The following is a 16,375-nucleotide window of genomic DNA, read 5'->3' as shown; positions in this document are numbered from 1 at the left end:
AGGGCCACGAGGGTATTACTCACATCTGTTGAAAACAGTATGCACAGCCAACTGGATGTCACGATACACCATGCTTATTAATGCAAACAAAGTCTCCCAACACAGAATATAAATGACATTTTCCTTCACATCACTGCATAAATATTAATTGTGTTGAATCTATGATGTATGGTGGTTAGGGAGCGGCGTTGGCTGTTTATTGTCGCACCAACGGGATGCATTTTTATTCATCAAAGCAGCACACATGTGACACCATATTGTGAAGTGCAGCGCACACGGAGCTGTTGTATTCAATGATGTACGTTCCTTTAATACCACAAGGTGGTGCTGTAGGCTAACAAACTGGTGCCATCAAACTGCTCATCCCAGTCTCTGCATCTCCGAATACTGATGAGAGCAATTGCGGTTGATTTCAAATTGGCATCTTCTTAAACTTCGACCTAAACATCGCAAATAATCGACAGTATCCCGCTTACTTTGGGACCTGTACACACCACATGTCAAATACTCAATACGGCTCCCAGCCTATCTGTCTACGGTGCATTGTTCAGCACCCCACATATAAATAATCCTACCTTAACCACACCGTGCACAAAGAATCAACAGAAGGCCTTTGGGAGGCTTTTCGCCTTGTTCACTCTTTTCTTTCTTTCAGTAGAGAGTTTGCACAGCTGTCCGGGGAACACAAATGGCATTACCCTCTCTTCCTGTGGCAGGACATCTGTTGCTTTCAGCTGGCATCCCTTCTGAGTCTACTGGAGTGTGCTTTATGCAGCCTGGCGGCATTATGGGTTTCGTTCCAATGTAGAGGGTGACGTGGTGCAGTTTTGTGTCAAATGGACAAAGGAAAGCCAAATTATTTTCCTTTGTTCTTCATCTCAAACCACACACTCGCATAGATTTCGGATAAGACCGCAGAGATAAACCAACATCACCTTAATACACGATAGGTTATTCTTCTTCAGTCTTCTCATTTGGATTGAGCACATTTGTATTTTGAGATAATCTTTGCATACTCCCGTCCAGACTGATATATGGTTCGGCTTCGCCTTGCGTCCGTGAAGTCCACATGGAACAATCCAAAACGAGCACTGAATCCATCTGCCCATTCAAAGTTGTCCAGCAGTGACCATGCGAAATATCCTCGGACATTGACCCCATCTTCTTGTACAGCTACATCAATAAACACAGAGAAGATAAGCATATTACATCCCGTATTAAGACTTCCGATGCATCCAAAGAGCATGAATTATTTGCAACAAGCAAAAGGTACGTACATGTATGTAATGTGTGTGTGTGTAACCTAAACAGAGGGGCTAAAACAATTGTCATTTTCTCTGAATCTCGCCTTTAAATAACTGCTATGCCATTCTACAGAAACCATCCGAACTCCCGAGCGAACTTTAAATATCCCTGTTAACGACACATGCACAGAGTGGCCACATGGTGGTGCCAAAACCAACAATTCTACTTTTAGACATTAACTCCTTACCTTAAGGTCTGGAGGTGAAATAATATTAATACAAATGATGGTTTCTCCTAAATGGTTTCTTCATAAATTAATGAAAAAATATCATCCAGATGTTTTTTTTTGCACTATTATATTTTTCCTACCTTTTTCGTGCTATACGTAAATAACCCAATTGATAAAACTTGAACCAAGGATTCTGAAAATTGTAAGATATTGTCCATAGTGCACAGGTGGTGGTTTTGTCCGTGATGTGCAAAATAAAACAATGGTAAGAATTCTTGGTGCAACAGCGACCAATCTTTGCATCTCAGCTTTGTGACACATTTACACCCAATGGCAAGAGGCAAAGGTGTAACAGACCACATTTGATCTTCTATTACTCTCTGCTAATGGCAAGTTGCTCATTTCCAGCGCAGATCTACCAGCCATTACCTTTAGCCACTTCCAAGATGGTGTCCTTGTAGAACTCTGAGCGCTGGACATCCTCAATCTGCAGCTGCCCCACCTGAGAGAAGCCGTTCTCTGTGATGTAGACGGCTGGGTTGTTGAAAGCATCCTGAAAAGTCATCATGGGGCAAATATTATTGTCAAACAAGGCATCTCAGCTGTCAGACATTCCGGGGAGAGACAGATTGGTCTACAGTGTGCCGTTTAGCTGCATTTCAACGGTGCCAAGCTCAAGCTAATGGCCTGTGACAAGGCACAACAGCAGGGAATTGCAATTGCAAACACTTTCAGCAAAGTAACTGTTTCATTCAATGTGACAGCACTAATGAAGCATCAATGTGTTTCTGGAGGTGTTAAAAGGAGATGACCGGATACAAAATCAATAGCAAGACACTAAACAAATGTCAGGGTGTTCTACTTGTTTGCTTGAAGGCGATTTGTCTTCTTGTAGGGCAATTCAGTTTGATGGCAAGAGAAGAAAGAAAAATGACTTCCCATTTCAGCTGATTGAGTTCACACTCAAAATAAGGGATGTGTTTGGGCCTTGTTTGGGGATACGTTGTAGTGATGTGGACGGAGGGAAATTCAATAGAAAATGACCGCAAAAGATGGACCAGAAGTTGTAGTTTTACCTTGATGTACTTGAGAAGTTTCCTGAAGCCACGGGGCACGACAGCGAGCCAGGACACACCACAAATGGGCCAGGACGGATCCAAAACTTCTCCTGCATCTCGGTCGCTCTTCATGCACGTCGTCTCTCCACAACCTCCTCCCGCCTCGATGTTCCGAGACGTGTAGTAGTTCAACGCAAAGAAGTCCGCCGTTCCCAAAATGGCAGGCTCATCCTTTGAGAAACTGGGCAGCCTTGAGCGACCGCTGCATCCCAACTTCTGACTCTGAGCGTCGATGGCAGATCTCATTATTTCTGGATAGTCTCCAGTTACAAACACAGGCCAGGCGAACCAACCTAGAGTGAAGGCGAGCTGCCGTTCCGTGGCGGCGATATCCTCGGTGCGACCTGCGTGCAACGGCTCAAGCCAGTCGCTGTTGATGGCCAGGGACACCGCACCCTTCTGCTCTGTCCTGTAGACGGAGTCGTAGCTGTGCCAGGCCATGGCGTGGGCCCGCAGCATGTTATGGCCCACTAGGTAGACAGCGACCCCCGGTTCTTTTAACCCCGGCGCGTGGATGCCATCTTCGTGGCCCAGTTTGGCACACACGTAGGGCTCGTTGATGGTGATCCAAAGTTTTACGCGGTCGCCGAACGTTTGGAAACAAAACTTTGCGTAGCTGTCAAACAGGGTCGCTGTACCCGCTGATTTCCAGCCGCCCTGATCTTGAAGAGCTTGAGGCAGGTCAAAGTGGTAAAGTGTCACCATCGGTGATACATTGCAGGCCAGCAAACCATCAAGCACCTTGTTGTAGTACTGTACACCTGTTGGACACACATCCAACAGGTGGTTAAGGCGTGACGAGGTAAAAAGGCAATGCAGCCATCTATTAAAACCAAAAAGAGCTTGTTCCACTGTGTCGCTCTGGATCTGGGTCGATGGAAATACCTTTTTGATTGACATGTCGTGTCGTCCCATCAGGCAGGAGGCGAGCCCAGGAGAGAGACAGACGATAGTGTGTCAGTCCAAGCTGCTGGATACACTCCAGGTCCTTCTCCCACAGCTCGTAGCTGTTGCAGGCCTCATCTCCATTCTGCTCCCCAACCACTCTGCCTTTCTCGTGACAAAATGTGTCCCAGATACTTGGTCCCTTGCCGTCTGCCTGCCAGCCACCTCAATGTGCACATAGAGGTTGTTTCATTTTGTAAAAGTATGACGGGCTCTGACGTGAAAACAAATCGCAGTAATGTTTCTGTTGGGATTTGTGTCTGTGGATGTCACCGACTATCCTTGTGGTGATTTGTGTAAGAGTGTCAGCTTTTACATTGGGGTCACCTGCGAGCTAGTTCATTTGTTCCATTAACTGCATGCAGTCTATGAGTTGGTCGTACATTACAATGGTGAACAGCGTGCTCTGTATAGGTTACAATTTAACGCCCATTACATTTATGAATGAATATCTGGTATGAAAAAACATTAGCCTTTGTGTCCTGGTGTGTGCTATCTTATCTACAGGGAGTAGACGCAACATCATAAAAACCTGTGCAATCTAACGGGATCCAACGGTTCTTCTTTAAAAAACAAACATAATGGAGCTTATGGTGTACAGTTTGTAAGAGTGGCGTGGATTCAGCTCTGGTCATTTTTTAAATCATTGTTTGACATATTGGACTTTATTAGAAATATACTGGATAAAGCTCACGCTATCTCCCATAATGCAATAGTTATAACGTCATCACAAACTAGGGCAGAGGCAGTTGGTAACGTTACAGACTTTCCTGACACACTAAATGTGATCGCAAGGATAAGCTTTTGCATATTTAATTTAAGAACAATTGAAAACGTTTATTTTTTTGAAACGCAAAGTTAGTCTCGACGACACTTTAACTTAACTCTTTGATGTAGATCTATTGTGAAAAACTGCGCGCGTGATGCTGATACATTGTGTCCAATTCATAAATCTCGTGGTTGTGTTTACCTACCTTCTATTTGATAGGCAGCAGTTCCCGCTCCCCACGCAAAGTCTCGTGGGAACATGTTTCTTTTAGGATCCAGGAATCAAAGTCGTTATTATGCCTTACTATCTGCGTTTTGTACATCGGATGTGAATGTCTCATATGAATCTAACATTTAAACCTGTTGTTTGGTTTCCGTGAAGACAACAATGCAGCCGCACGACCTGGAACAACTCCGATATGTGACGTTCAGTGGTTGTCTTGTAAAGTATGATGTACGAGCAAAGGCTTTTTCTTTGCATCATTCTGATCGTGCAGCGCACCTAAAATGCTGTGGGTAAATAATTAGCCATTAGCACTTTAGTTACTGGGGTCGGCATTTCGATATTCCCATGAAAGTTGTGTTCACGACTTGGCATCTACAAATCTTCCGAGGGGCACTTGAAAGCAGCAAAGTTGTTGCGCATGCCCGCCTATTTGCGGGAGCGCGCACAGTGTAAAGCGAAAACTACCAGACGGTGAAGCCTAAATACGGCAAAGTGCGGTTTAAAAACGTTGTGATCTTCTTTGTGGGTTTCATCAATGGCAATGACGAGGTTTGATGATGTAACAGTGTTTGATCCTAAAGTGTCTGAAAAGGAAGTTAATGGGGGGAGCATTATTTGGCAATAGGTCTATATTATACTTGACAGGTTTTGATCCCCTCCTTCTCAGACCTTTAGGCACTTTAAGATCAAACATTGTTACCAGCTCATGTTATTTGTGCTCTTTTTAAAGGACAGTCAGGATTTCATACATGTAACACTCCTGAGAAAGGAGGGGATGTGATTCTCTGCAGGCAATAAAATATGCCCCTGCTCTGCTGAATAATGCCTCCAGATTGTAACTTTTTTTCCAGAGATCTATGATTCAAATGCGGTTATCAGCACATGTCTGGACCATTTTGGCTTGACAGTGGAAATTCCATACATTAAATCAGCTGAAATCTACTAATTTTGCACAGTTTGCATGACAATAATGTTACGTCCTGTAGGCAGAGTCGCAGACAAAACCGGTCATGGTGCTTGTCAACGAACCCCAATGTGCTGAATACAAATAAACAAGTGGAGGTGAAAGCATAAAGGCCTGAAGGCATATGTTCTCTGTCATGTGATGCATCCAATGCTCTCCTCTAGTCCCGTTTTCTATCGAGTGAAGGGATTGTTTGCCAAAGGGCAAACACTTCCTTGCCAGCTAAACGCACTCTTCAAATAGCTGCAAGATCCAATTGGATTTTTGAGACTTTGTCTTTTCATGGCTATTGTGGATAGCAGACTGAACTTGTTTACAGGCACCAAACAGAAGACTGTGGGATGGAAGAAGTATTCAGAAGAAGAAGAAAAACTTGAGTTTTGGCCTGGTCAAATGGGAGCTATAAATGTTCTTTTTTAAATTGTTGGGTTAATGGTTTTGTGTGTCTCATTCTGCAAAGTTAACCACTGTTAAATACATATAAAGGTGTAAAAGGTAGCATACAATGGAAATACTCAGGTAGGTACCATCAAAAATATATTTGATGGGCTACAGTAATTGAGTAAAGTAGCTTTCCCCTGCTGAAGCTTCAGAGGTAAACCCTACACGCTCAACTTATCGGCCTCTGCTGAGCGTTTTATTCTGAAAAGCGGACCGGATACGGTTTGTATGCCGAGGGACTTGACAATGGTGGAGCCCGGGGCAGAGCCATGGGAGGAGGACTTCTCAATGGACAGAGAACTGGTGTTGAATACTTTTTCATAAACTCAGTGGAACTAGAAAAAAAGACGCAACAAGCCGCTTAAGTGAACATTTTTTCTGCGATGTAGAACTTTGACTTTGTTTCCCGAGCATTAGCAGCACACTTTGAGCTGAGGAGTGTTGTTGTAGCGCTCGTGAGTGTTTTCTTTGGGAGTAATTTCCTGTCGCTCCCTGGAAAAGAAGGGGGAAGTTTACTCGTTGTTGTTGGGATATTTATGTAATTCGGAATTAAAGCGGGGGTTTAAAAAAAGGGGGAAACAGCCTGGGCGTGTTTCCCGAAGTTAGCGCGGATAACCTGGGACTACTGCAGCCGCCTCCCCGTGGACAAGACAACACTGAGCTGGACCCACGCTCTGGACAACAAAGAAAAACCTCTCAACAACCGGACAAGTTATTTAATAACCAGCGAGCACACCCAGCATTTGGAAAACTGCGGATTCGTGGAGTTGCAGGAAACTGAACAGCACGCTGGATGGAAAGGGAATTATGAATGAGTGGTTTAGCAAACAAAGGAGGACACCTCTGTCGGACTGAACACCGCCGAGCAACGGGAAAAGCCCGAAGAGAAATGGAGGAGGGCTCGCTTGAGCCAAACAACACACTGGCAAAGGTTTAATTTCTGTCTTTAACGCGGTCCTTTTCATAACAAGGCCGCTCACGGTCTCTCCGTGTCAGTATCAAAACATCATTTCCCCCATTGTTTTCGCCGATGCCGCAGTGGTTTTCTGGTCGTGTGTGACAATGAGGGTGGATCTGCTGCAGTTGTTTGTGCTCGTGCTGCTCGGCGGTTCGGCGGTGTCATTTGATTGCAAATCATATGACGAGCGCCCGAAAAGCAGTGGGAAAAGCCTGCCCTCCGACAGGAAGGTGGTGTGCAGCAACATGGAGCTCCATCAGGTGTTACCCCCGGACTCCTTCCCCAACAGGACAGTCACGCTGTGAGTATACAGGAGAGATTGTATACCTAAAACAACACACATAAGTTACATACTCCTTGTGTCAGCTTCTAAATACTCTGTTTGATGCCACTGCAGGGACTTGACAGTGTGTTTATACTGTTAAAACTACAGTTTACAAAAAGTCATACTTTAGCATTATCTTATTAATATATCTGTGACTTACTTCATCCAGTTTATATACAGTTTAAAATTAGAAAAACAAGATCACTATAGCTTGACAAGTCCTCTTGTTGTCAGCCACAGACCAGTCTTTTACAGCTGCATACTGGAGGCTAATGGTGTAAATGTAAACCCTATGTAATCGTAACCGCCTGTCCTCCAGTAGTGATTCACACAAGAAGGAATTTTGGCTTCTAAATCAGTGCTCACACAAGTCACTTATCAGGCCAAACCTCCAAGGCATTTTAATAGAGTTAAGAGCTCATTAGTTGGTGAGTTAGTAAATCCTTCTGGTGGTTTTTTTCGCTACTTGTTAAAGATCGAAACTCTCTGCTGGAGTCTAGTTTGTGTGGTGTTTTGTTATGGACGAGACACGTCTGCTTTTTAAAATATGTCAAGAAGTGCACTTGAACATACAGTCGTTATATAGAGTTTTGGGTTGGTCCTTGATTGGTAATCAACCACCAATGTTAAGGTCACACGCATATGGACGACGGACTGAGCACAAGTGGATTTCATGACCTCATCGATTCATGAAAAACTACTATGCTGACTGATTTTCAAACCATTGGGCTTGGTGGAACAGGACAATTGACACACACACAAAAAACTAAAACCCCAAAATCCAAAGCTGTGCGTCCAGCGCACTTGCTTTGTGGTGGTGGTGAGCGATGGGGGGGAAATCTGAGAACACCAGGACAGGGAGCAGGAGTAGAAAGCAAATAATAGACTTGAGGAAAAGAAAGAACGGGATAGGATTGGCTGGTAAAGTTGAGTGAGTTTGCAAATTTTAACCTGTTTACCACCAGTACGTTACGTTGAAGCACTTTCCAACGGTAAACATTGTTATATTCTGCTTTCCATAGCCTACACACTGGTTTGTAGTGAGTTCAGCACCGTTTCGGACGACAATTGCAGAGACTTGCTTGAGCTCAGTAACCCCTAAGTCATTATTTATTGTCAAAATGACACAATTGTAGCATGGGATTGTAGAAATACATAAGCATGTTGTCTGTGATGTGTTTCTGGAGGGTAGGCATTGTTGAGCGTGGAGGGTTTATGTTTGCAGTCATTTTATTAGTTGCTGGAGCCAAAGAAAACATAATTAGGCCAGTGTGGTTAGGCCTGGGTGGAGCTGCACATCTGGCAGCTACTCAACTGAGAGTTAAAGATAGACCTGTCATTAAAACAGGCTAAATGCCTCTTTAACGCGAGATAATCCTTTTAAAAACTATTTACTCGTCTCTCCCTAACATGACTGCATCATAACGCACTTCCACATTTGCCTCAACACCTGTTGAGCTGACTCTGAAATCACAGATGTCAACTATATTAACATGGATACAAACAAAATGTTCAATTCCCTGGCTCAAGCAAGTGCCAGGCTCCTCTGGATTTAGCATTGATCTCAAACACTGCAATGTGGAAGATTGCCTTCAAAGCGGTGCAACTTCCAGGAACACACCTCCCAGTCTCAGCTTTTGTATTTGTAGACATTTGTTGTCATCCATTGTAGGAAAACAACAGCACTGCCTTCTTCAAGAGGGGCTCTGTTCACAATTCCCCGGAGACATGAGAATGAAACGGCCATTTATGTTGACTGCATTGTTTTTGGGTGTTAATTTACGACCTGTAAAATCGGTGTGCCCTCTCAGTAAGTCTGGTGGTCCTGTTTTACGACTCCCCCCACTGTCTCGTGGCGGGGTTGACCGTGGCCGAGACGCAGCTGGTCTGGACTGCAATGAACTGAAGAGGTCTCAGCTGCCAGGAGAGACCTTTCTCAGGCTTGAAGACTATTACCGGCCATTATTTCTCCTTGTTAAGCCAAAGCAGAGCCCACCCTGTTTAGCTTTACCTACTAATCTAGTATGAGTGAATACAATTATCGCTGTTGTCACTAGATTCTGTTGCGACTCACGTGACTTTTTTATGATTGGTTTAGTTTCACGACATTTAAAGACAGACTGTCGATTTTGTTAGCTTTCAAGGAAGTAGCATCTTATTGTTTCTTTGGCTTTTTTAAAGCGATGTCAACACTTTTCACTTTTTGGGTTTCCGTGGCCATGTTCTCTGAATATGAAAGACCTGGATCTAAATGGTCTAAGAACTTTAACTTAAACAGTGTGTTTGTAATTGTAACTAATCGTTTTTACTACTCCTACTACACCAAACTGTCACAGTTGACGAATCAGTTACTCAGGTTTAGGATAAAGTTATTTCTCGAATGCGATGGTGGCCACATATGTCCCTTGTTATACGGATGTAGTGAGTTAATTAAAGGCCTTGCTAGAAACAACAGTATAAAAGCCAGGTGTGATTAGAGACCTGTTCCATTCATCATACTGCCCTACCCCGTCCTTTGTACTTAAGATTTCCTGTTCCTCTTTTCGGAAGTCTGGATCCTCCTGAATAGCAATTTTGATCAGGCTTAAAAAAAGAGAACATAAAAAAGTGATTTGGAACACAAAGCAGATTTCTTTGAGAAATCCCTCAACGACTGCAGGCTTTATTGGGCGGATTGAACCACTGGGAGGATTGTTTTGACTCCACGCCAGAACATGTAGCCCAGATACTCTCACGTGATGTGACTTACTGTTACCTAGTCCCTTTTTCGGCACAGTTAAGTAGCTTTTATTTTCCCAGACTTTAAATGATTGCTGGTACAGCTCTCTGGTTTTACTCTGAGGTGGTGGGGGTGGGGGGGGGGGTGTAGTTACTCTGCTCTGAATGCTGTGATGCATTCCCCGCGTTTGTGCTCTCGAAATGTTCCCGCATGCCGAAGTAATCCGAGAGGAAATGACACAAATGTGTCATGTCCTCCCATGTCAGTGTAGGCCTCGGCTAAAATACGAGGGCACGAATTCCACCTTTGCCTCGCACGGAAAGATAAATCAGGCTGCGTGAGTAGTCTCCATGGGCGTCTTCATGAGCGTTGTTTATTGCTGTGTGTCTAATGTTGTAGTTTCAGCCTCGATAGCCCTGTCTGTATTTCGTCTTTCTGTGCTCACCCAGCTCATATTGCTTTCCAGGTCTTGTTGAGTGTAATCAGGATGCTTTTCAGAGGAGCACCTGGGTTGGACAGTGCAAATAAGCGCACCTGGTTTTTGGGCCTCTACAAAGCAGCGCAGGATTAATGTCGGGAAGAAAGCAGGGACTTCCTCCCTCGCTGCAGGAAAAAGAACCCACAGTTTGAGGACTCATTGGAGTGCAGTAAAACGGTCTTGTTTCACAGCAGAGCAAACTGGCAGTTAGGGTTACATTCTTATCTGGTTTCCTTGAGACTTCACGACACTTGTGGAGAAGTTTCCCTTCGGGTGTCAGATCTTTAAAAAAAATCTCATGGTAAGTACAGACACGTGACTTTGGAATGCGCCATCAGTCCATATGTCAATCATCTCATGTGTTTGTTCTTTGTGTTTGTGTAACTACATCCGTGTCTTCAGAGGATTTAGTTTTTTTTGCTTGGCAGGCAAGCCATTGGTCTGAAGGAGTGTTCCTGTGTTTTTCATCGTAGTTCTGCAGTGTTTGTGAGCAAAATCCCGAAGGCGAGGCACCGACTGCTGCGCGTTTAGTCAGTTCGCAGCCTTTCATTTCACAGACCTGTTGAGGTTTGACTTTGCCAGGTTGCTCAAAGTCTCATTTAATCCCAGACAAACAGCTCAGTTTAGTGCGTAGATATGAGGCAAGGCTGTGCGAGGCCTTCTGTCTCGTTAACTCTACTGCTCACCTGCTTTCATCCTGGTGTTTGCATATGGATCAGTTTTTTTCCATGTAGCCATAGAGCTGTAAGTTGAATACCTTGCTGGAATGGCCTGGCCTGTTGGGTGTTGAAAGAGGATATTGCAAGGCCTTAAGTTTGATTTCCAAGAATGAGGCTGCAACAACAGCTTGCACGACCCCTTTTTTTTATACCTTGCACCAACACAAGGACTTAATGTTACGTGCGATTTACAAAATAAATCCTCATCGCAGTCTTTTCTACTCTTTGGTTCCTATTCTCCAAGTAAATCCAAGTACTGCAGATGCTTTGGATCATTCGTGGAACAAGAAAGTGCTGGTTAACCGCAATAATTACCGTGGCATGTCGCAGCACCCCAGCCTTTGGAACAGTTCCCCTTTCCACCTGAACTGAGGCCCACTTTTCCATCCACTATATTCAGGGGAAGTCACTCTAGAAGGGGTTTTATGAGCTCAACTGCAGCTTGAAACTTATTTGAAAACCTTTTGAAGGGTTACAGCTCTCGGGAGTTCTTTGTCGACAATCCTCCTGAGCACAAAGGAAGTGTTGAGAGAGCACCAGTTGGCTCTGTCCTTAATACGCCATGTGCCTGCGAGGGGAGTGTGTAGTGGCTGGCCATTTTCAGTCCCCCCTGGATAATGTGCCTCCAGCCAGAGGCGTGTGTTTTTCCTCAAGTGAAATTAGGACTACCGTTGTCCTATTTACTCATTTTAAAGGCAAGATGAAATCGGGGCCAATGCGTTTAGTTACTCTCTGATAGAGAGGAGAAATTTGTGTTTTCCATAAATGTCGTTGAGATTTATGTCATCGGTATCAGGAGAGACTGGATGTGAGATCTGGTAGGATCCCCCTGTAGCTTGTTCCTGGCTTGAGCTCAAGCAAGTCTTATCTGTGCATCAAGATAAGAGAGGTTCCCCTCCTCCGTCGTTCGAGGCCTAGCCTGAAGACATTCCATACACCGTTTTTCAGTCTGGAGACCTCGGGCCGACGTCCAGAGACAGACTGTGAGGAAGCAGACGGTCTAGTTGCAGACGTCCTGAGGGCGCTGGAGATGTGGGTGGTTAAATGGCTCTCCATACAAATGTGAGGCTTTGCTATATGTATATTGCTTGTCAGCAGTGCTATGTCTTTCTCACCAAGGCAAGTGTAAAGAAGACTCAATTTTGCAGCCGCAGCAGTTTCCAATGCACCGAGGTCACACTCGTGTCATGAGTAAGGGAGAGGGACGGGGCTAGTGAAGGAGCGAAAGGCATGCAAAGATGGGAAGGATGCAAAGAGGGCAAGTACCGTACTTCCCGGACTATAGAGCGCACCTGCATATAGGACGCACCTGCAAATCCCTAAAAGGAAAAAATAGTTGTACACAGATAAGCCGCACTTCTCGATAAGCCGCAGGTGTCCCCGTTGAACGACAAGATGCTTTGAACAGTACTAAAGTTGTCTTCTTCTCTGAACATCATAACATGTCCGACTCGCAAGCTTCTAAGCTAATTTTAACACTACCGCCAATGGGGAAATGCTAACCGCGATTAGCATTCGCGAATATAATATATCTTCGTACATCTTTTCATGCTTCATACAGACATACTTACAGACTAAGGTCTCTCAAGGCTACCAAACGGAAGAAGTAAAACGAAGCAGCGTGTCTTCTCATTAGAATCTAAAAGCAACGAGGCAATAACTGTTGTAACTCGTAGCTCTGAATAGCATTTACGGCTAACTAGCTTGGCCGCTTAATAGGGCTGATGACGCCGCTGGTCACGGCGCTCGCTAATTGCTCCAACAACAGCTGATTCCTCCGCAGACTTTTACAGTGCAGTAAAAGTCTGCATTTCTGTGGAGGAATCAGCTGTTATTGGAGAGATTAGCGAGCGCCGTGACCCGCGGCGTCAGTTGCTGCTAGCACAACAGCTGCTAGCTGTTGTGCTAGCAGCAACGCTTGAAATTAGTTATCCAGGTCGCCCTGCCTGTTTGTTTTTTTCCAGGTACGGGTCACGTGATAGTGAGTGAGACGTCATGGCTGGTAATGACCAATCCAGTTGCGAGCACGGGTGTGGGCTCATGTTTTCTAACACACAGCCGTATCCGACTTTGGCGGCGCAAAGCTACGACAAAAATCCATACATTAGCCGCATCGTTGTAAAAGCCGCAGTCTCAAAGCGTGTGAAAAAAAGTAGCGGCTTATATGCCGGAAAGTACGGTAAAGGGCTTGTGACTCTCAGGAAGACGATTCCTCACAGTTTATTTTGACGGACCGTAGAGTCACAAGGCTAGAATTGTGTATTTATGTAGCCAGAATCATTCCCAGACATGCTGTTTAAGGTTCATAATCTATTCTGTAAACCTAATTATACAACTTTCCGGGAAGAAAAAAGGCCCGTTTGTGCTGCGTGTGACCTCAAATAACTTAACGTCGATGTGGTTGAGGGTCTACTTGTGACCACTCCACATGTCTTCTTATAGACTTCCTGTTTGGTAAATGTCGGCATGATTGGCCATGCTTTCGCGTCGCCACGTTTACAAAATACATCAGTTTTTCTGCCCTCTTTGTAGCTCCGTAAATTGGCTTAGAATGCCATATGAAATTGTCAGGCCCGAACGAAAGATGACTGATATGGCGCAAAAGAGGTTGTGTGGCTCAGGTCTGATCTGTTTGGGGGCACCTGGACGTTACTCGACATCTTCCAGATCCTGGTCTTCAAGGGTCAAAGGTTACGTACAGATTGTAAAGGCCCATTTGTGATATTGGACTACAGCAATTAAAATTGGCTCGACTGCTAATTGGCCCCCAACTGAATGAGTCACGATCTTAAATTCTGGGGCATCAGTTGCCAACATTGTCTGCCAAACATTATGAGCTTAACTGCAGTTCTGTGTTGTGTAAGGTGTTTTTGTGCTCTCTCTATATTATGTGGATTGAGTGGGGCATTCCTTAATTCACACAGGCCTCGTGGTAAATCCATCCCATTGGCACGCTAACCATTCTGCAATATAAATGAGACTTTTGTGACCACAATCTCTGGAGGCCCAGCGTCTCTGCCGTCATCATCAGATCATGTGTACGCAGGCGGTGATATATAATTTGCAGCCTTGTATATCACCGTGTTTTAACATCTGCCATTTTAGCATTCAGAAGCCTGTGAAACACGGGAATCATTTGTGTGAGCGCGGCACGGAGCCAAGCAGCAAATCTACAACGAGCCTCCACTGTCCAACCCTGTAATAAAACAACCCCTCAACACCCCATAATGACTCCAATCTGGCCCCAGGATTGTGGGTGCAACTGGCATGTATGTCACAGAAACATATGCTAACCACAATTCCCTGCTCGGGTTTGGTGCTGGGACTTAACAGTGCTGTTGATTCCTCCAGATCTTTTGGGAGTAGTTTGGGGAGAAAGTCTGGGACTAAGGCACAGAAAGTGGAGCTTTACTTTGTCGTTAGGTATGCAGTGAATCAGCTTGTGCCGTGAATAAATGGCACAAGCTGACGGGGGAATAAATTGGATAATAACATCTGGTTTATTACCCGAGGAGGAAGCAATCAAGAACACACTTGGACGTTTTTCAAGCTCACTTTTATTTTTGTGGTGATACAGTTGAAAATGATGACTAATTTTCTTCTGTACCAGGTTGTGTACTTGTTGCTTGTATTGAAGGTATATGTGAGACATACCTCAGTCTGCTGCTATGATTATCTGCATTTTGCATTACATTTAATCAGGTGTTAGCTGTAAGTATAATTTCTTTGTGGGCCCCTCTTTTGCTACCATAATGCCAGAATGCTATACAGAATCACAACTGGGGCAGCATTTTGACGCTGGTGATTGGTTCAGCTTTAAAAATTAAAACCCGCGTCGTGGAGGCTTTCCTTTACGACAGTATTGCAGAATCAATGTGTAAAAAGGGCAATTGCTGCTGCAGATCAGATTATAACAAACATTCCTGGCTGATATTTGGCTTTAAATTCATTAAATTAGATTTAGTGTGATATGAAACATAAGCTGTCACCAAAAGGGTTTTTATATGCATACAACAGAAATTAATCGGTAATATTTTGGGGGCTTTATATGCACATTACATTTCAACAGTTGTATTCTTTTCTGTTTCATTGAGTTTATTTATGTTCTTCTCCCCACAGAATTTTGAACAACAATAAGATTCAAGAACTCAGAAATGGGTCCTTCATTGGATTATCTACACTTGAAAAATTGTAAGTATTATTATTATTTTCCGTATTCTGCCAGTGATTTGCATGGGGCATTAATGCATCTTTGTTTACAGCCATGTCTGAACTTTTCTCTGTTGATGTTTCCAGTGCACTTTGAAAGAAAAGCTTTCCCCAGCAGTTTAAATGTCTGCATTAAGATTCACACTCAAAAACATTGAATAATCTCATCTTTAAAAAGGGATGTTCAAGACATCAAGGCTGCATGTATCCATGACAAATCACCAATGGACTTCACAATGGTGGGGCTTTTGTTGTGAAATACCGTCACAATATTTCACATTATATCCACTCGTGCATTAGCAGTAGCCATACATCACTCCACAAATGAAGCCTGGGCTTGTGGAGTAGGTTTGTAAAACACATGTTGACCTCGGGGGGACCATACTGGTCATAGAAAATGAGAAGGCACCCGCACAGCACTTAGCCAGTCAGGATTATCAGTCAATGGTGGAAGACTGGACATGGCACTAAAAAAAGCTAATTATAGTTCTAGCCCCAAGGGTTGGTTGTTGTCTGCCTGGCGACATACTCTCAACATACAGCTGCTTGGTTATTCTTGGGATGGGGCCCACTTTTTCTAGAGCAGTAACGTATAGGCACCTCATTGCTTACCCGGGGGAGCGGAGACGGAAATGAGTTCTAGAAGGTGAAGGCATTTGTTGGTATAGCCGTGGATAGTCTCTGAGATTGCTTGAACAACGGAGAGATGTCGTCCACACCACGTGACTCTGACTTCGGAGATTGGAATGTCATTACCCGTGTTTCTTCCTACGTAGATTTTAAGAAAATGGCTCTGGGCCCCGCACATATGGGCCATGGGTGATTTATCACTCTGGAATGGCTTCATGCAGATAAAATAACCAGACCTTTAATGGCCGTGCTTTTACCCAAGGCTACAATAACACATGACTGCACTGACATGGAATTCTAAGGGCACGTTTCCCCCCCCCCCCCCCCCCCGTCAGTCTTCTTGGTCCGGTTAAAAAGTCCCAATATTATGGAAGGTATATGAGGCCAGAACCATTTAGCCT

At 44.3% G+C, this 16,375-nt stretch overlaps 2 protein-coding genes across 2 annotated transcripts in view; one reads left to right on the top strand and one right to left on the bottom strand.

Annotated features, from left to right (window-relative positions):
• Positions 1-411: 411 nt before the first annotated feature.
• Positions 412-4,566, bottom strand: gba3 (glucosidase, beta, acid 3; the record flags this gene model as incomplete). Its single annotated transcript, XM_079295943.1, has 5 exons — positions 412-1,173; positions 1,904-2,027; positions 2,551-3,353; positions 3,478-3,702; positions 4,512-4,566. The coding sequence occupies 5 exons, from the start codon at positions 4,564-4,566 to the stop codon at positions 971-973; spliced, it is 1,410 nt and encodes a 469-aa protein (XP_079152069.1). The 3' UTR covers positions 412-970.
• Positions 4,567-6,242: 1,676 nt separating this feature from the next.
• The window catches only part of adgra3 (adhesion G protein-coupled receptor A3), a 26,341-nt gene continuing 16,208 nt past the window's right edge, over positions 6,243-16,375 (top strand). The window contains exons 1-2 of the mRNA XM_079295712.1: positions 6,243-7,195; positions 15,255-15,326. Coding sequence (XP_079151838.1) covers positions 6,999-7,195; positions 15,255-15,326 — 269 coding nt within the window. The 5' untranslated portion in view covers positions 6,243-6,998. The remainder of the gene's footprint in view (positions 7,196-15,254; positions 15,327-16,375) is intronic.

The sequence above is a fragment of the Melanostigma gelatinosum genome, assembly GCF_949748355.1.
Source record: "Melanostigma gelatinosum genome assembly, chromosome: 23".
NCBI lineage: Eukaryota > Metazoa > Chordata > Actinopteri > Perciformes > Zoarcidae > Melanostigma > Melanostigma gelatinosum.
This window is presented reverse-complemented; position numbering and strand designations above follow the sequence as displayed.